At 42.0% G+C, this 19,914-nt stretch overlaps 3 protein-coding genes across 4 annotated transcripts; all 3 read left to right on the top strand.

Moving 5' to 3' along the window:
- Positions 1-420: 420 nt before the first annotated feature.
- rtn4rl2b (reticulon 4 receptor-like 2b) lies at positions 421-6,557 on the top strand. Its single transcript, XM_069670619.1, has 4 exons — positions 421-469; positions 1,928-2,154; positions 2,249-2,479; positions 3,964-6,557. The coding sequence occupies exons 1-4, from the start codon at positions 421-423 to the stop codon at positions 4,834-4,836; spliced, it is 1,380 nt and encodes a 459-aa protein (XP_069526720.1). The 3' UTR covers positions 4,837-6,557.
- A 5,878-nt stretch (positions 6,558-12,435) lies between these two features.
- Positions 12,436-16,232, top strand: selenoh (selenoprotein H). The gene is made up of 5 exons (XM_069670453.1): positions 12,436-12,475; positions 12,887-13,016; positions 13,383-13,525; positions 15,081-15,200; positions 15,965-16,232. The coding sequence occupies exons 1-4, from the start codon at positions 12,460-12,462 to the stop codon at positions 15,185-15,187; spliced, it is 396 nt and encodes a 131-aa protein (XP_069526554.1). The 5' UTR covers positions 12,436-12,459; the 3' UTR covers positions 15,188-15,200; positions 15,965-16,232.
- Positions 16,233-16,730: 498 nt separating this feature from the next.
- clp1 (cleavage factor polyribonucleotide kinase subunit 1) lies at positions 16,731-19,847 on the top strand. Of its 2 annotated transcripts, none has more exons than XM_069670135.1 (6): positions 16,731-16,795; positions 17,567-17,841; positions 18,017-18,124; positions 18,215-18,334; positions 18,655-18,792; positions 18,945-19,847. In XM_069670135.1, exons 2-6 carry the CDS (start codon positions 17,569-17,571, stop codon positions 19,629-19,631), a joined length of 1,326 nt encoding a protein of 441 aa, XP_069526236.1. In that variant the 5' UTR covers positions 16,731-16,795; positions 17,567-17,568; the 3' UTR covers positions 19,632-19,847. The 2 variants fall into 2 exon arrangements, with proteins under 2 accessions (XP_069526236.1, XP_069526237.1); XM_069670136.1 differs by having other exon boundaries at positions 16,763-16,795; positions 17,528-17,841.
- Positions 19,848-19,914: the final 67 nt, after the last annotated feature.

Genomic DNA, 19,914 nt, shown 5'->3' with positions numbered 1-19,914 from the left:
TGTTACTACTAACAGTAACTTCAGGGTACATCTCTAAAAAGACATATAATTTTATCGTATCGACAATTTTATAATGCCATTAATTACCTCCATGAATTGTAATATTCATTCACAATCTTACTTTTGATAGGCAGTGTTCAGTGACGCCTCAGTGAACACGTGCCCTCCCTGCCGCTGCCTTTCATGTCTCTTCCTCCGGTGACCCTGCCCCCTCCTCCCGGGCTGACGTAGTGAGGATCCTCCGCTGCCCACGACTGTGGGCGACTGTCCGGCCGCGGGTATAAACAGCACCCGGGACTCCTTCACGTCACTGCTTGAAGCGGCAGCGACTCGTTCACCAGAGCTGAACCTCAGCAGAGATAGCAGCAAGCAGGCAACTCCTCGCCGCGCAGGCTAACTCGCTTTCGGCTTTGGTTCGAGATGGAGACTCGTTGTACCGTGAGGGGCTCCAGCGCCCGCAACTTTAAGAGTGAGTAGCTCTCCATCGTGCACCTTCAGTTTCAATGCATGCTTGTTTGATTTTTCTAAAGCGTTTCTGTGGGTTTGTTGGCTTTTTACTTGTTGTTTTTTGCGAGACAGCACTTTTTTAAGATTTAAACTTATTTGAGAAAATATCAAAATTGTGTCGGAGAAAACAGCGGACTTGGAGACTTATAGACTTGCTTTTACGCACAGTGATTTTGCAAATGTTTTGAATTGTACACCAAGACCTATTCACGGCTCAACATGTATTTAAATGTAAATCATATTTGTCATATATTGATGCGAGAAATTATGAACAATGAAGCATGCAGAGGGAGCCCTTGTGCGCACTTTTTGGGCACTTTTACGCAGAGATTTTCCAGAAAATGACTTGGAGACAATCTAATTTAAACGTGAATTAAATCTGATATCCTTATTATCTGCAGTTATATTTACTGTATATGTCCCTCCTGTATAGTTGACCAATACCTCGATATGCAATCTACCTATGTCTCCTTTAAGCATTGGAGAGATGCAGATTTGATGAATACGCACATGATTTAAACTTTATTCTGCATCTCAAGTTGACTTTGCGGTAAATAAGACTTACTAAAACTCTAGAAAGGTATCCAGCACCACTTAAAATCTCAAGTTTTCCTCCAGCGACCAGCGCAGCTAATGGTCCAACCTGTTCAGGGGTCGAGAGGTGATCCGCTGGAAAATCTTGCGCACGGCATGAATGGGAAGTCCATTATTATTTCATGCATGTAATTTTCAGGCGGTGGTCACCTTTGTGCGCCGTTATCCGAGATGTGCCAAGAAGCTGTTGCAATATTGATAAGACCCGAAACTGATCCGGGTCTGGTTGCCTGTTTTACGCGTGCACTCTACTTGGCAAACTTCTCAATGGAAACATCCTATTGATGGCCTGAGAACTAGGAAACCGGGTTAATTCAATGCACGTGGGATTCACGATTTAGTCTGTAAAAGGTTTTTGTCTCTTGAAGGTCCTTATAGTAGATATGTGGTGTTTTTTTTCTCTCTAAACTGCTGAAAATCAGGAGTTATGTAACCTTGTCACAACAGCCATGGAGACCTATGTAAAGTGATCTGGTGGATATTAATGGGTGAATGATTTCTGTATGTAAGCTGGTGAATTATATATGAACCCCACTGTACTGGGAACACTCAACAAGTCACGGGTGAGAGCACAGCAGTGCTAAAAACAATCACTGACGGCAGCAACAAGTTTGACAGACAAACGGCAAAGAAAGACTGACGCAAGAAGCTGAAATGAAGCTCCCTTCCTTTATCTGTCTCTCTCACACAGACACACACACACACACACACAACAAGACTCACCACTGCAATACTGGACATTTTGCTGCTGATCTGACCATCAATTTTGTGTCTTATATCATGAGAGTTAACCTCCTCTGTTTCTGTGTCTTTTTCTCTGTCTCAGGTGGACTGACTCTGTGGCTGGTTCTTTGGCTGGTGGTGGTGAAGCCGGGCGGGGTGTCAGCATGCCCCAAGCTGTGTGTGTGTTACCCCACGCCCATGACGGTCAGCTGCCAGTCCCAGAACATCACCATAGTACCCGCTGGTGTGCCATATGACTCACAACGTGTTTTCCTGCAGAACAACCGCATCACAGAGCTTCGCGCAGACTCTTTCGGCTTCGAGACACAGGTTAAAATTTGAGTGTTTTTGCATCTGTTTAATTTCCCAGCAAGATAAGCAGTCATTCTTAATAGTCTTCTATTTCTATCTTCTCTTCATTCAGGTGCTTTGGCTGTATGGCAACAATATCACATGGATCGAGGCCGGGGCCTTCAGTAACCTCAGGGTGCTGGAGGAGCTGGATCTGGGTGATAACCCTCTTCAGCGCCTGGAAGGTGGAGCCTTCAGGGGTTTGGAGAAGCTGCAGAGCCTGCACATGCATCGCTGCAAGCTGGCCGCTCTCCCCCATGACCTCTTCCACAAGCTGTACAGCCTTCAGTTCCTCTACCTGCAGGTAAGGCCCACAGTGCACACAGACAAACACAGAAAAAGATACTAAAGATACTATATTATTATGCATTAGTATGTAAAGTAAACTGGCTGTTTGCAGGAATAAGTCTTTGTGCTTGATTTATGGACAAATCACTCACCATGAAGGCTGCACACCCACACATGCACTTTAATACTGGGCATGATGATGGATTGTTTCAAGCAGGTTCAGTGAGTTTCAAGCAGCACACACTCTAAAAAATGCTAACTGAGAGATATATAAGTAAACATTAAAACACCAATAACATCTAGAACCAAAGCAGCATATATCAGCATGGGCACTATTGTGGAAAAACTGTGATTATGGTGACTGAAAATTATTAATAAAGCTCAACTGATTGCTCTCAGATTGAAGTTACACAGAATAATCAGATTTAGTGGACATGGATAGATATAAATGAGATCGACACTCACTCCAATTCTGCAGTTTATAAGTTATTTCGCATCATACATCTCAGAATGATCAAAAATAACTCCGCACTAGATAAAGGCCTATCTCCCCATTAGATAGAATAATAAAAAGAGAGAAAGAAAATGCTCCCCTCTTTAAGTAAACCCTTCAGCCAACAACATGGCTACAATACAGAGGGAGAAGCTCCAATAATTGAACACAGACATTCCACCTACAGCTGCCTTCATTCTCTTTTCCTTTTGCCAGAGTTGTCAACTCTTTGGCAGCTGACAGCGAGATCTCGGCTGACAGCGTCCTTATTTGGACGATTGAACCTCTCTCTAAACAGACAAGTGCTGCCAAGCTGAGTTTTCAGCAACATCTCGGCCACATTCAGTTCGGTTCCAGGGGGCAGAGGTCATTTCTCACCTCTGTACAGCTTCTTTCAAATAGGACGTCAACAAAGTGTACATATATGGTATCTGCAGAGGAAGAGAGGGACTTTTTTCCTCCTATTGCTGCCGATAGAACTCACTGACAATTATTGACTGAAACAGAGATGTCTGATTCTTCCTCTGTTTCAAAAGGAAAGACATCACAAGCCATCTCTCGCCAGATACAAGGGCAAGGGTGATAATCGATTCTAAATCATAGACTGTGTATGATAAGTTGATGTAGCCACCATGACATAAACCATTGGTTTGTAGACTACAGTTTTGATGCCTTGAGTTTGGCATTTTGGCAGTGGTCATCTTGGTTTTTGGAGGCAGAATTGACATAACTGGGCAAGTGGTTGGATAAGCATTACTTTGCCTTGTGATTAACAGTTTGCCTTGGTAGCGACTTGTCAATCACAAGGTTGCTATGCTATTAAAGTTACTTACGTCGGCTGTAGTTTTTTGTTACACACTCTATGTTATAGACTTAAGACAAAATAAAGATACAGGTTAAGAAGCATCTGGAATTGAAGAATTTTGCCAACAACAACCACAAGCCTTTATGTCCTGATCTACCTTTTCACAACACTTAATCTTCTTCTTGTTTTGACTTTGCTCCAGGACAATCAGCTCCACTTTCTGCAGGATGACCTTTTCTCAGATCTGGTCAATCTCACCCATCTCTTCCTGCATGGAAACCGCATCCGCGCCCTCTCTGAGAACGTGTTCAGAGGCCTGGTCAACCTGGACCGCCTCCTTATCCATGACAACCGTATCAGGCAGGTCAACCGCCGGGCTTTCCGTGACCTGGGCCGCCTGACCATCCTTTACCTGTTCAACAACTCCCTGGCCGAACTCCCGGGCCAGGCCATGAAAGACACCCAAGGCATCCAGTTCCTCCGGCTCAACGGCAACCCCTGGTCCTGCGGCTGCGAAGCCCGCCCCCTCTGGGAGTGGTTCAGAGAAGCCCGCATCTCCTCCTCTGAGCTCATGTGCAGCTCCCCAACTCAACGCCGTGGCCAGGACCTCAGATTCCTGCGAGAGCTGGACTTTGCCCTCTGCCCCCTGCCCGACCCCGGCTCTCTGGCTGGAAGCACAACGACCACCTTCAGCACCAAAACACGCTGGTGGTTCTCCAAGCACAAGCCTGCATCTTCATCTAAATCATCGTACCAGAAGAGCAAAGAGACGGTTAAGGCGTTCCCCTTCTCCGCAGTCAAGCCTCAGTACCTCCCCAAAACTCCCACTGAGACCTTCTCATCCAAGTACGAACTGTCAGCCGACGAGGCGGCGCTCCCCAAGCTGGACCAAGAAGAATACTGGGCCAACTACGGCAACGAAGACTCCTCCATCCGCTGCTTTGAGCTGGACTGTCCTCCTGGCTATGAAAACCCAGCCTTCTCCTCATCCACCTCCACACCCATCACCCCATCCCTCCTCCACCTCCTCTCCCTCTCCCTAGTCACTTTCTGCCTCCATTTCCTTTTCGGCTGAACTCTCCTCTCCCTCGCACTCTTTTATCTTCTCTGATTTCTCCCACTGCTCTTTCCAACTGTGACAAAAACCTGGATCTTGATTCCTTTCAGTCGCCTCCTCGACTTCAAGGAGGTGCTTCACTGACGCAGGAGACAGGAGAGGCAGCAGGGAGCTGTTTTTAAAAAGCAGAGATCAGTTGAGTTGACGTAGAGCAGGACAGGATTTCAAAGATGAAGTAGCTGCTGCTAATGAGTACAGGTTTTAACAAGCAGAGATCAGACATGGAAACTGACTGATAGTGAGAGTACAAAGGCAGAAAACTACAACTACACCGTGAAATAACAGAAAGAACAAAGTCAAAGTCAGGTGGTGGCGTCTCCAGGTGTGTTTTGATACCACAGCTGTGTACAGCGCAGGCGTTGTAACTCACATACAGCTATTTTATATATCATAGTGCTCGCCATCCAATCATCCCGAACATTAGCCCTCACTAGTTTCTTTCATCACGAATAAAAGTGGTGATTTATGATGGGCAGTTTGGCAAGACCAGAAGTAGAAGAAAGATGTGGATTAACACAGATAATGAGGCTTGGCAGGAGCAGAAAAGAAAAATGAATAATTACAAGGAGAAGTAAAAAGAAAATCAACACAATGTGAGCAGAGTGAGCTTTACAAATTCATCTAGTGGAACAAAAGGACGAGAGGATCGTCAGATTTGCAGCCAAGACGAGCTCACCTCTCTGCCATGCCAACAAACCACCACCCACACTTGTAAATACTCTCATCATCACTGTACATACACTCTTCTCAAACAGACATGCATTTAAGACTAGCTTGATTTGTACTTTCTACTTTAGACAACGACTTGTGGTGCTTAGATTTTAAGTGGAAGGCAAACTATTGAAATGTGGAAACTCCTTTTCACCCCTTATGTTTTCCAGTCTTGTCTTTTCCTCTCTCAGACAACCTTAAACAGATTTCCCTAAAAAAAGACACTTTAGAGCTTATTTTAACATAATCAGACAAAGAGATGCTCACTACCAAAAATGGAGAGCTTCTGCTCAAGATACTGATTTGTTTGCGTGAGATTCAGTTTGTGTTGTGTGAGTGGGATTGGGCTGGTGTGGACTAAAAACCAAAGTCAGCCTCTGTCTGTCTGTCTGTCCAAACTGACACAGAACAAGATAAAAACACACTTAATCCTTGACAGATCTTTTGTATGAAGCGTCAGATCTCTGTCCAGTTGGCTCCATCAGTTGGACTGTATGTGTGTATTTATGAGGATGTTTGTATTTATTTTTAAAGTCTAATTCAAAGTTAAAGAAGAACTTTATGCAAAGATACATTTACAATGACCCAAAACAGTTTTAAAACTGTGAATGAGTTTCAGAACAGATTTGGTGCATGGTTTCATTTGATTGCAGTGATATACTGAATATCTGTGTCAGAGACCACAAAGATTACCAACACATCACACCATCTGTCATATGTGAGAGATGTACCTTAACACTTTCTGACTCCAGTGGGGTTTATGGATAGTGGAATGGGCACTCAGTCTAAACTGACTGATCTGTATCATTCATGGTGGTCCTTGTCAGTCCCTCGTGTTGATAAATCCATCAACCTGAATCCTGTGAGTTTCTGCAGAAATGTGATCGATGCTTTGACACTGTTAGATTCTGTATTTTTCAGGAAGTGTTTTGCTTTATTAGAAAATAAAGAAACAATCAAAACAGAAATGTGTGGGTATTTGTTTGTTGTGTCGCCGACAGCTTTGGTTGCTATGGATGACACAAAGGAATACAAAAAAAATGAGCAAAAGTCAGTGAGCTAGCACACAAGCACAAACACAGTGGATACTGATAATAATAGATTGGGGCAAGTTTGAATGAGTCATACATTTGATATCAAAGCAGAGAGGTGATGGTACTAGAAACAATTCACTCACCTGGTCTTGAATGAATAGACCTTTTACACTTCCTCATTAAAAGCATAGTGAAATAAGAATCATTATTATGAATGGGGTCAGTATTCACATACTGACATCTGTTAGCTTTACCATCCTTGAAAGGAAAACAGTTTTATTCGTTACGTGTATGCATGTTACATGTATTCGTTACGTGTGTAAGTGAAGTGTAGGAAACCCATGTGACAGTGTGAGAGTGTGTACGCAGAGCTATAATGATTCAAGTGTGAGGTGTATGTGTGCGTTCATGGTGGGGGGGTCCGGGGTGGGGGTGGATGCTGAGGTATGATTCAGAGAAGGGGCAGAGTGGGGAAACCGCCAGGAAGAAAATGTGACGATGAGTCCCGGAATTAGCACACCCCCTCAACAGATTCACTCTCGCCCCGATAATGGTGATGATAATGATGCATACACCCATGCACATACGATGTGCAAATACCCACTGACACACACACACACACACGTGCGCGCAAAATGTAAAGTTCAGAGAAGTTTGGTTAAGCTGCCTTTGAAGCCCTTTTGTTTTCCAGCTCACTAGTTACTCATCACTTTCACACCCAACATGCTCTCACCGTTCCTTCTTCCTCTGTTCTCTCCTTTATATCTGTGACGAAAGCTCCCTCGCTCCTTACAGTCATAGTTTACAGCAGATAACTCATCAGCAACCCACAGACATTGTTTTTGACAGCCTCTTTCTTTCAGAACTTTATATTTTCTCTACTCCATGCTTTTCAGTCTATTTGAAGAGCTTTATTTAAATCTGAGGAGGCATTGCTCTGAGACAGCATCCTGCCATAACCCACAAAGGGGAGGCTAAGCCCTTGTGTGCATCACTTTTGTCAATAAAAAGTTTGTTTTAATGTAATAAAGGCAACCAAACCTCTTATGGCGGGTTCAGTCCTTTGATTGGCAGCAGCTAAATGCTAACACGCAGATGCATGGCAGGTATAATGTTTACAATGTGTGCTATCTGTTTTAGCGTGCTTGAATCAAAGCACTGAGCAAATTGATATTTTGATGATGGAACTAAAGGAAGGGGTCAGAGGTCAGGGAGATGTTGCAGTTGAAGCTGTGGCTAAAAATATACAATTTGGGTTGATACCATCTTAAGCATTAGCAAAAACTAACAAGTACTTTTGGATAAAGAGAATAAGAAGAGAGATAAAAGACAGTCGTAATGAGAGTAAACACAGATACTTAGACACCAACGTATCTCACCTATCAGGTTTTATGATGAAGGTATTATTTTGTACATATTACCAAAGTTATATATATAAAGAGCTCTATTGTTTAGCCCTGAAAGAGTGCTTATTTTTTAGTTAAATAACAGCCTCTGTGGCAAGAGGAAATAATTACAAATTTAAATTCAAAGCAGAATGATAAGCTGCTACAACATTGCTGTGCTTTGAGAAAGAAGTGCAACTTGTTTTTTTTAAATCAAAAACACTTGCTTTTTGTCCCTAGTGGTTCGCTGTCAACTGTTTTTAACCCCGAAATAGTGACTGCAACAAGTTAATCCCTGCTCTCTACTGCTGGGTCACCTGGGAAATGTGAAAGATCGTGATAAGAAGCAGAAAGGTGGGTAAGGTTGTTTATATTTGTTTAAGTAAGTGAAACACTTCTGGCTAAGTGATGATGATACAACCTCAGGCAGCAGTCAGAAAACAGCTAGCAGCCGCTTAGCTAAGTTTAAGACTGGAAACAGGAAGAAACAGCTAACTTGACTCTGTCTGTTTTTTATGCTTACTAAAACTGACGTGTAAAAAAAGATTCTGGTACTGTTGGACTGATCCAGGTGAGCTGTTTGCCCCTTTTTTGAGTCTTTTTGCTAAGCTATGCTAATCGGCCGCTGGCTTTCTCCTTTGCGATAGGAGAAAATTGAAATATCACTGCTGGTGCTGACGATGACCCAATTTCAAGCCTGAGAAGAATATTTCACATCATGTCTTATGTGACTGTAAAAAGAAGAAGCTTTGAACGTTGATTACATAAAAAGACTTTCAGTATGGGGCCATTATTTCACAGAATAGTGCAGATGGCAGTGGACTCTCAGCCTCCCTACCAGAGTTTACCACCTCGAGAAATGCACATCACAAACTTTAATCGTGACCAATGTGATTCCCCCTCTCGTACTTCCGAGTTAGTTCTTCATGGCAGAACTGTAGGCGTTTGCCCTCTGTGTTGAAAGCAGCTGCCTGTGTCGTCATATTTACTGTCTTTCCGCTGCAGGAACACAAGCAGGCCATTAGCAGAGAAAAAGTCTCTGAAGTCGTCACTCTTTGATGCTGTGCGCTTATCACACACTGTTCCCACTCAGTGCCCCCAACTCTTCATCCTATTTTCCTTGCCTCTGTCTTTCTTCTTCTCTTTTGTGTGTTTGCCTGCCATTCAAGCTGTCACTCAGTCTTTGTCTTTGCCCTTGTCATCTCTCTCTCTCTCTCTCTGCTTGGCACACAATCTCCCCACATGGTCATGCCTGTCTTGGCCGAGCCTGCTTGTTTGATCATATGACTTGGCGTGTGCATTTGTGTGTTATTGGGCGTGTTTACTGACGTCCACCATCACACATGGCTTATTTGGAGAACCAGGACTCACACCCTGACGTCAAAGGGCTGGAGAATGGAGTAGGACTGAATAAAGTGTCTCTTCTTGACATTTTAGTAGAAAATAAGTTTATAAATACGGGATGACAAAACTGTATTGACTCAATGTGTCATTCATAAATGATGACCATCATTTGCAGCTCTGTTGCACTCCCATTGTCCATCATGTGGAAACATGAGCCTCGAGGGCCGTGAACCCTATGGACCGCTGATAACTCACGAAACGGAAGAGGAAGGAAACAGAGAGGCTAAATAAACAAGCAAAGGATCCTCTCAGTATCTGATCCAATACTTTTGGGCAAACAGTGACTATTCTCACAGAGACAGTAATGCTTTGCACCGAGTTCACCCACTGAGCAATAATGAGCCACTGCTTGCGTGAATGTGTCACTCGGATCAAGTGATACCAGAGGGCATCAACAGGAAACTCCAAAATATTTCCATCATACCCAAACGAAGATTTTGTGAGAAAAAATAAGGGGATTGATCTAACATTTATTTTTGTTTTGACATAAGCTGACTCAAGCAGCAACGGTTCCAGCTCCCAAAAAACAAAACGTCCAGTGATGGGAACATACTGTGATCTTTTACCTAATTAAAAGTACTGAATCTTCTATGACGCCATACGCATCCATCCATTATCTATACCACTTATCCTGTTCAGGGTCGCGGGGGGGATGGAGCCAATCCCAGCTGTCGTTGGGCGAGAGGTGTGGTACACCCTGGACTGATCGCCAGTCAAACACAGGGCTGACACAAACAGACAACCTTTCACGCTCACACTCACACCTACGGGCAATTTTAGAGTCACCAATGAACCTAAAGAGCATGTCTTTGGACTGTGGGAGGAAGCGTAAGTACCCGGAGGGATCCCACACATGCACAGGGAGAACATGCAAACAGAAAGGCCCCCTGTACGTCCGAACCGAGACTTGAATTAAGAACCTTCTAGCTTTGAGGCAACAGCGCAAACCACGGCACCACTGTGCAGCGAGCACTGCACATGTGCAAGAAAATATAAATCACCATCATACATACGGTAAAAGTAGTGTTTTCAGCAATTAATTACAGGAACTGATGAGAAAGGACAGAAGGGAAAAGTTAAGTGGGAAAAATGTCTTCTTGTCTATGATCCTTTGCTTTTAGTTAAATTGAGGATGATTTGAATGGTAAGTAAAATGAAGCTAAGTGGTTTAGAGGCAAAATTACTCTTTGGTTGAACATATCACTTAAGCGTGACAGGAGGCCTTAACCTGACACTGAGGGGTCACAGGGTCACAGGTAATATTTATCAACAGATAAGTTTTAAAAAGCTTATCATCTGCTTTTTTTAATATAAAAAAGTAACTTTAATTAATTCAATTTAAGATAAATGTACAGCAAAAATGTTAAACATTTAACCCTGAAATATTGTGAAGTAGCAGTACACATTTAAAAAGAAGAGATAGAGCTACTTAAAACTGTACTCACCAATGAAAACATAGAACAAGATTGTTAATCTTATGCAAAAAACACAAGTAACAAAATGTCTTTCAAAATTAACTAGGATAATGAAGCAATAAAATACCAGAATATATCTTTATCAGTCTTAGAGTCCCACAGAATCACAAGATATGATGATGACAAGAACATGCAGAGAGACTTGAATTTCTTAATGAAATATCTGCCATCTGTGGTTGCTCCTTTGCTTGTCTACATACACACAGACATATCTTCGTGCATGCATGAATGTTTGTGAGTATAAATATGTGTACTTGATCACATGGACTACACATGTGAAGTGTGGAGGCAGTCAGGAGATCTGTGCATCCGGTCCTGAGTCAGTTTGAGGTAAGAGAGAAGGGGGGTGAAGACAGGGCACATCTGACTCCGACGGTCTGTCTGCTCCTCTGAAGGTTTACGCACATGGCTAAAAATACACTGAATGGACTGCAAAGACCGACGGGGATCCAAAGAGCGGACCCGATGAGCCTTTGTGTCTGATTTGTGCCAGAAAGATGGAAACACTGATTGAAAGATGTTAATTAGTGGCAAAGATAACAAGAGTAAAGAAGGATGGCACGGCCAAGATGAAGTGTGGGTTTGTTATTAACAAGAGAACAAAAGAACAGTGGCTTGATGGTCGCTTGTGAGTCAATCACACCGCCTCGCTCTCAGAGGTTGTGTAGCTTGTGTTTGTTGGCACAGACGCAACTTGTGACGTCCTTTAGATAATTTGTCTGAGTGCCCAAAAATGTGACTGCTACATTTATTGTTAAAGACCCCGGATTTGGTGTTGTGCTATTCCAGTAACACCATATTTGATCTTGTGTTTGGAGTATTCAAACACATCCGTCTGTTGCTCTGCAGGGTTCATCTCTCACATTCCTCTGGTTTGTTTGGGATGCTGTCTTACAGCTGTCGACAAACAAATCTACATTTGGGGATTAAGCAAACCGTTAGAGAATAAGGGAGCAAAATCCTTAGGCCCTGCATTAATCTGTTTCGCTGTTTGCAGAGGACATTGCATAGATCTTCAGTTATACCCAGAAGGAGGAATCAATCTAAAACTGTATTTAGGTCTTTACTGTACAGAATGACGCAAATATGAGACCGAACGTTCTGACTTCCTCTGCCAGAAGTCTCAACATGCCATCTGTCTATCAAGTAGCCTATTATTTCTACATGAAAACTTGTTTAAAAATGTACTTTGCAAGCAGCACTATATGTCAAACCAGTTTTAATACAATTGCTATAAAAAAAAAAAAGATTCATGATTGAGTATTTAACAACCATTTCATTCACAAACATTTTTAAAAATGGTGTAAAGCCCTACTGATTTTTCAACACAATCCTTACCCTACTTGTATACTGCAGGTGGGACGAATATTCTGTTTAGTAAAAATCTGCATTAATGCTGTTTCTTTACAAATATGCCAAGACGTACGTCGTTGTGTGTCTTTTAATGTATGTAAAACCAAAAGTTTGATGGAAATGTTTCTTAATAATGGTTTCTCCCGTGATGCTGACAACCCCTCAAGCTATTATTTTGGTACAGTCCTCGTTCGCGCGAAAGTTTAGTAGCAGGCAGCAATGGCGTCCATAGTAGGTGGGTGTGTGTGTGTACTTACTTAAAACAGAGTACGTCGTCTTTAGGTACATTACGGGGATTCGATGTATGTTGTCTAGTCGGTACACAGCTGCAGTGTGTTATACCCCTTGTTACAGCTGTTGTCATCCTCTTGTTATGTAGACCTTAACTTGTAGGCTGCCACGGAGTTAACTTTAACGAGCTAGCATCATGGCTAACAGTGAAACACAACAAGTCAAGACGGGGGATTTAAAGTAAAAGATAAACGACTTACATCTGTCATTTTCTGATTTCAGACACAGACGTGTCCGATAGCTATGTCTGCAATGCTGACTCGCTGCCTTATCTAACGTTTTATCATTTAAATTAATAAACATTGAGCGTTGTTATGGAAACATGTTTTAAAACACTTAACTCACGTGTGTTCAGGACGAAGAGGGACGAAGCGCAAAGCGGAGGTCCACATAGAGAAGGAGAAACCATCTGTGGAGGAGAAGAAAGACAAAGGAGACAAGGAGGAGGACTGCCAGGAAGGCCAAAGGGTGGTCATTGAACACTGGTGAGTGAAGTGATATCACATCTTGGCCTTTAATGTTGCAGGAAAGTACTCAGATGCTTTTAAAGAGCTCTTCTTTGCAGAACTGAAACATATTTATCATACAAATTTATATGGTGTTATTTAAATGTTTAAGTATAACTTGGAATCTGGATCACTCACACTGAATCTATCATAACTTATAAAACTGATTAATGTATGTATCTAGTGTTTCATAAACATTTGAAAAAGGTTTAAGGATTGCACTGTGGACATGAATGTATTTACATTATCATGTGCAGTCACCTGCCTCTTTGATAACATTTTAACATTAGATAACATTAGTTGGCCATGATGTCCACCTGATGGTTGATCTGTTATTTCTGGCAGTAAGAGCTGACGAGTGTATGGGCGTAATGCTGAGGAGGTGAAATCTGCCCTCCTGGCTGCCCACCCTGGACTCACTGTGGTCCTCAACCCCGAGAAACCCCGCAGGAACAGCTTCGAGATTTCTCTGCTGGATGGAGACAAAGGTGAGGAGGGAGAAATGAGGATATCAGTCCCCCAAGGGAAGACCACCACTCTCTGCTGAGCATTACGGCTTGTAGCAGATGTAATTTTTAAACATAAGTTCACTAAAATTACAACCAACAAAAACCGTATTTGTCTAACTTTTCCATGATATGGGTAGAGCAAACAGCAGAAACACCTTCAAAAGCCAGATACTCTAGGAATCCTAACTTCAAAACAAGCAGAAGTCCTAGAGACAAGCTTAGCTAAAGTTAGCAGCAGCACAGCTCTCAGCCCCCCCGACATCCTGATTTTTAGTGGGGAAACTCCTTTACTTAGTGTTTCAAATGGCGTTAAAAACCTGATTAAAACCTTGTGAGCGATGAGGGTCCAAAATTAGCAGCCGCCACTTGCAAACTCTAAGTTGATAATAACGTTTTGTTTTGTTTTTATAATATATATATTTCAACTAGTTTCACTTAGTGAAGTGAATAACATTGATTATCTCGTTATGGTTGGATATGGGATACATGTCAGGCAGCAAGTGAACCTTTTGTACTTGAAGTTGATGTGTAGGAAGAAGGAAAAATGGGCAAGTGCAAGGATTTGAGTGACTTTGACAAGAAGCCCACACCGGCTAATGGGGACTGGCTAGCTACAGCAGCTTATTGAGTTTGATTTTAACTTTTTTTTTTAAATTTTTTTTTTACTGCTGGGAGGCTTTAATATGTAAATCACGTTGTAACTTGTTGATTGTTTTTTAATAATCTGACTCTGCAGAGTAGCGAGTAACTAAAGCTGTGTTTTAATCAGTCGAATGGAAAGTAAAACAATTTCCTCAGAAATTCCAGGTAGTAAAAGTATCAATAAATACACAAGAAAAGTACTATTACCTTAAAATAATACTACTACTATGAGGTCACTACTAAAGTAAATGCATTCGTTTCTTTCTACCCTGTTTTTATTGACATTGTATCAAGCAATGCTTTTATGGACGGTTAAAAAATATTTTGGCTAGTAACATTTAGACAGATAGAACATAAAGTTAATTTAGAACCCTGGCGATGAACATTGAGGTTAACAAGCGTTACCAAGCTGAACTCTTGAAAACAAGCCAACCCAACTCCCCGGACAGCACTTAAAAAGTGTGACAGAAATTTTTGGAGTGGGTTAATAGACTATGTAAATGGTCAGGAAAGGTTCACACAGAAATTTGACATGAGTCAGAATTAAACAATATGGCTCAAATATCCCTTTTCTAACCATTCAGGTTTCAAATAAGCTGTTAATCTGAGTTGTTGCATATGGAACTAAGGAAGGTAGAGTCTTGCCAAAACTTGTGCTAAGAGTGAATGTGTCATCTTCCTCACTTAACCCTGCTTTACCAGTTAACAGGCGGCTCTGTTTACTAGAATGAGAAGTGCTAGCACGTGATACTCCCCTGTCGAGCAAGGAATTTAGCGTGCTGTGAATGTATTTAATTAAAATACGTGATGACTGAATGAAGCTGTGGGACTGTCTATAATGACTTCTATAAAGATTCTAAAAACATGGTTTTCCTCTGTCTCATCCCTGAAGAAACATCGCTGTGGACTGGGATAAAGAAGGGTCCGCCTCGTAAGCTGAAGTTTCCTCAACCGGATGTTGTAGTCACTGCTCTACAGGAAGCTCTGAAGGCTGAGTAGACGCTTGGTGAAGGTTTGTCATTTCAAAACAGTCAGACAGAATGATATGATACAGATCATACTAAATCTATAATCATCAAGTATTGTAGTCTGACTCTAAATAGTAAATTATATTCAGCTGTTAAATGAAACTCTGGATGTAACCTCTGGATAGAAAACCCCCTGCATCATGTACATAAAATTGAATGCAAGCAAATGGGGGTGGGGAAAAATGGATGAAGAATTAACTTACAAAGTAATGTACTCATTAATGTTTATCCTCTTACACATGGAAGGCCTTCGAGGTTACCTTTCTCAACTTATTATTGACTTCTACTCTACTTGACTTCTTCTTCTTCATTACTCACTCATATGTTGTTTGTTTACTAGCATTTCCTTAGATAATTGGCTGGCAGTTGATGCTGTTGAGTATTGGTTTCGGTTCCCTGGTTTATCTTCCAGTTTTCTCCCCCAGAGCCATGTGTCATAACCTAAACTTGGCTCATGTCTTCACGTTTTATGAGTCACCAACCGAGGGCAAACAGAAACTGCTTGTTAGTTGAGCCTCTGACGCAGTGTCAGCCTTTAACGGTTACATTAAAGCTTACAGTTTTTGTGGTGTGGATCCCGCAATATGAGGGATACATAGGTTTGAATGCTGAGTCCGGCATGTATGTGGAAAGATTTAAATTATCTACACAATATATCCCCATAATTTGAAGCAATGTCAAATGAAATGCCAAAGGACTGTTAGGAATGTTTAAGAGTTTAACTAAAGAATGTTTGTCTTACATACAGCCAAAAGTTCAGGAGATATGGCCCATGGAAGCAGAATGACGAGGAGGGAACAACGGGATGTTCTCAGTCCCTCTTCTGATGATTGAAGCTCCAGCAGCTCACATCTTCTGGATATATGGTGACACCTAGTGGAGTGTTTCTGAGCCAATACATTTCTCGCATGCACAGTCCTTTTGCTGTTTCTGTGTGAGGTGTGAAGTGTGTTCCACCTCTTAGTTTGTTGTGTTTTAATATCTGTTTTTGATCATTAAAGAGTTTGTTTTTCTTAGGTATTGTGTGTGTCTGAGTTTGGCTTTTGGATGTTGGAATTTATTTATTTCTTTAGTTAAAAAACTTAAATGTCAAACCTGAGAGGAATAAAACATTAAAAGAGAATTTTCTACACTTGATTGACACGGCCAGGAATGTATTCAGATAAAAGAATTAAATTTCTCAACATGTTCCTACTCAATTAGGCTGCTCAAACATACAGAAATGAAAGATCAATTTTCCTCTGTATATGTAACTTGTGTGACATTGAAATCCACAAGAATGCAAGTAACCATATAACAAGAAATTAAAACATTGTAAAACTGTTTTTGTTAACTTTATATTTTGTACATAAAATGGTAATTCATTTTTTACATTCGGTAAGAACCCCTCCCTCCACAAAAATCGTCTTTCTTATTAAATATCTCTCCAACTTTATAATTAAGCTTCAAGTATTTTTTCTTCAACTGAAACGAACATTGAGCACGCGTTGTTGTCGCGGACGTGACGTCATCATCGCACGACAAGACAAGCGTTTTGGTCAACTTATTTTCATCCTACTATCCGCACTGAATTAAGTCTGTAAGTACCATGTTTTTAAAAAAGTCGACTCCTCGACAGTCGTCTCGCCGTATGAGCTTCGTTTTCTGACATTTTGAGTCTTTGTATCCTGTCAGTCTGCCTTTCCTGACAAAATGAGTAAGGCTGAGTTAGCTACGGCCTGCTAGCTGGTCTTTGCTTTCAAGTGACCGATGAACTAAATTGATACCTCTGAGTGTGCTTACGGATAAATTAAGGTGTCCTTAAGCATTTCATACAACTCTTAAAACAGCCGAAACATTACATTCTCCATTGTGAAGGAGCAGATATTTCAGTTACGTTAAACTCAGTAAGACTGAGCTGCTAACAGTGATTGGAGGTACCTGATGACAACAATTAGAACTTGTCTTAGTGTGTGGGTATGATTTAATTTAATGCATCACAGGTACTGGTCTATATTGCTGCATGTAAATGTAGCCGTTTATTACCGTCTAAATATGTGGCTGTGTTATAGTACTTGTAAGAAAAATATTATGTATTTCAAATGTCTTCCTGGTTACATACATATTTTAGATCTTTTTTTCTCAGTAATAAATGCCTTTTTCAATTAATTTATAAAGTCAATGACTACTCATGAATAAATGTATTAAAACAAAAAGAAAATAATTCCTCAATGACATCTCTTATAGTATAGCACTATTAGAGACATTGTGAAAACTTGTATTGCTTTGTTGAATTAATGTATATGCTTGTAACTCATTTTCACTATTCCAGTATTGCCAGGTATTTGTAACATAGACTTTGTCTTGTCAGTCATGGCAACAGAGGTTGTGGAAAAGACAAGTGAAGATGCCCCAGCGTCTGGAAAGGTCAGCACCAGGTTTGACCTGGAGAAAGAGACTGAACTTCGGTTTGAAGTGGAGGCAGGGGAGGCAGCAGAGCAAGTTGAGCTGGAGCTCCTCACAGGAATGGCCGAGGTGTTTGGGTCAGAGCTGAACCGCAACAAAAAGTACACATTTGGCCCGGGCTCCAAGATCGCAGTTTTCACCTGGCAAGGCTGCAGTGTTAATCTTTATGGGAAGCCAGAGGTGAGCATCTGGAGAGTGTGTTAATGTGTAAAAAATGTTTCATGTGGTTCTATTTTGGCTTACTTGGTGGTTTGTTTCAAGAGATGTGTCACATTTAGCCCTGTGTTGCTTTTTGAATGAGACAGCTGATAAATAAGAGGCTCAAATGACCAGCGTCTCTCCCTCTTTGCCACAGGTGGCTTATATCTCCAAGGATACTCCCATGCTGCTCTACCTGAACACACACGCCGCCTTGGAACAGATGCGGAAACAGGCAGAGCGGGACAATGAGAGGGGGCCAAGGGTAGGTTTGAATAGCCCTTAACAGGGCCTTATATGCAAGCTTATCAGATCTCAGTATATCCATTTACATTGAATGATTATCATCCCTCAGGTGATGGTGGTGGGACCTACAGACGTGGGGAAGTCAACAGTGTGCCGGCTGCTGTTAAGCTATGCTGTGAGGGTGGGCCGGAGGCCAACACTGGTGGAACTGGATGTTGGACAGAGTGGGGTAAGATAAATTTGGATGATCATATCAGAACATGGACCCAGACTATGGAATTCGGAAAGCTGATATTCGTATAGTTTTTCATCATGTCATATAGACGTATCATCATGAATACGTGCAAAGACAAATGAAATGTTTATAGAATGATGATCACACACAATTTCTACAGTGTCTGCAATATAGGATGCCCAACTGACCTTTAAGTGTTGAATCAACCAGCCTCATCAAACATTGCTCTCAAGGTTGTTTTTAAAAGTGGCAGAGGCCACGGGTGAAATCTCAAATCTTGTCAATATTAAGTGTGAACACATTCTGCTCCTTAGGTGTCTGTCCCTGGGACAGTGTCGGCACTGTGCATTGAGCGTCCGGCAGATGTGGAGGAGGGATTTTCAGTCCAGGCTCCTTTGGTTTACCACTTTGGCTCCACTACCCCAGGGACCAACATTAAACTTTACAATAAGGTGAGAAAGGAAAGATTCGTTTTCTACGTTTTGTAACATCGCAGTATTAAGCTAAAAGCCCACTGCCAAACTAAACATTTAGTCATGCATTGTCATCAATTATTACATTTCTCTCTTCCCACTTTCATCTGTTCTTTTCTCCTGACTTGTAGCTGACATCACGTCTTGCAGAGGTGTTTTCTCAGCGCTGCGAGGTGAACAGAAAGGCCAGCGTGGGAGGCTGTATCATCAACACGTGCGGCTGGGTAAAGGGCTCTGGATACCAGGCTCTGGTGCATTGTGCCTCTGCCTTCGAGGTAGATGTGGTGCTGGTGCTGGATCACGAGAGGCTCTACAATGAACTCAAGCGAGACCTTCCTCACTTTGTGCGGGTTGTGCTCCTACCTAAATCTGGGGGTGTGGTGGAGCGCTCCAAGGAGTGTCGGCGGGATGCTCGGGATGAGAAGATACGTGAGTACTTCTACGGCTTCCGAGGAGTGTCTTTCTACCCTTTCTCCTTTGAAGTACGTTTCTCAGACGTCCGCATCTATAAGATCGGAGCACCATCCATCCCTGACTCGTGCTTGCCGCTGGGGATGTCTCAGGATGACACACAGCTTAAGTTGGTGCCTGTGACACCAGGGAGAGACCTCACCTATCACGTGCTGAGTGTGAGCAGTGCCGAGGACGGAGAAGAGGGTGCTAGGAAGGGAATAGTGGAGAGCCCTGTGTGTGGTTTTATTGTGGTTACTTACGTGGACACACAATTACAGGTGATGAAAGTGTTGTCCCCAGCGCCAAGACCACTACCCAGACACACTCTGCTTATCATGGACATCCGCTTCATGGACATGAAATGAAGTTACACTTCAGGGGAGAGGACTGGGCCACAAAAGAAGTGGGGGTCAGGGTAGGGAGGGTTTCTGTTTAGAAGAATTTTGTCCCAGAGGAGATGGATTTTTTTTCTAGTCTTGTTTGTGTTTTTTACAGGACAAACAGAAAAAAACAGCAAAATATTTAAGAAGCTACTCTGTACAGATGTTTGGGCAATTTGTGACAGGAGCTGTTTTATTGGTTCAGGAATTATATTTCTGATCATTTTAACACTTTTTGTCTTGTAATAAATTTTTATACATAAAAAGT

Source organism: Semicossyphus pulcher, unplaced genomic scaffold, assembly GCF_022749685.1.
Source record: "Semicossyphus pulcher isolate SPU_LCO1_2020_fin unplaced genomic scaffold, fSemPul1.0.p SCAF_2, whole genome shotgun sequence".
Lineage (NCBI taxonomy): Eukaryota > Metazoa > Chordata > Actinopteri > Labriformes > Labridae > Semicossyphus > Semicossyphus pulcher.
The sequence above is the reverse complement of the archived record's forward strand: the minus strand, read 5'-3'. Positions and strand labels throughout refer to the sequence as shown.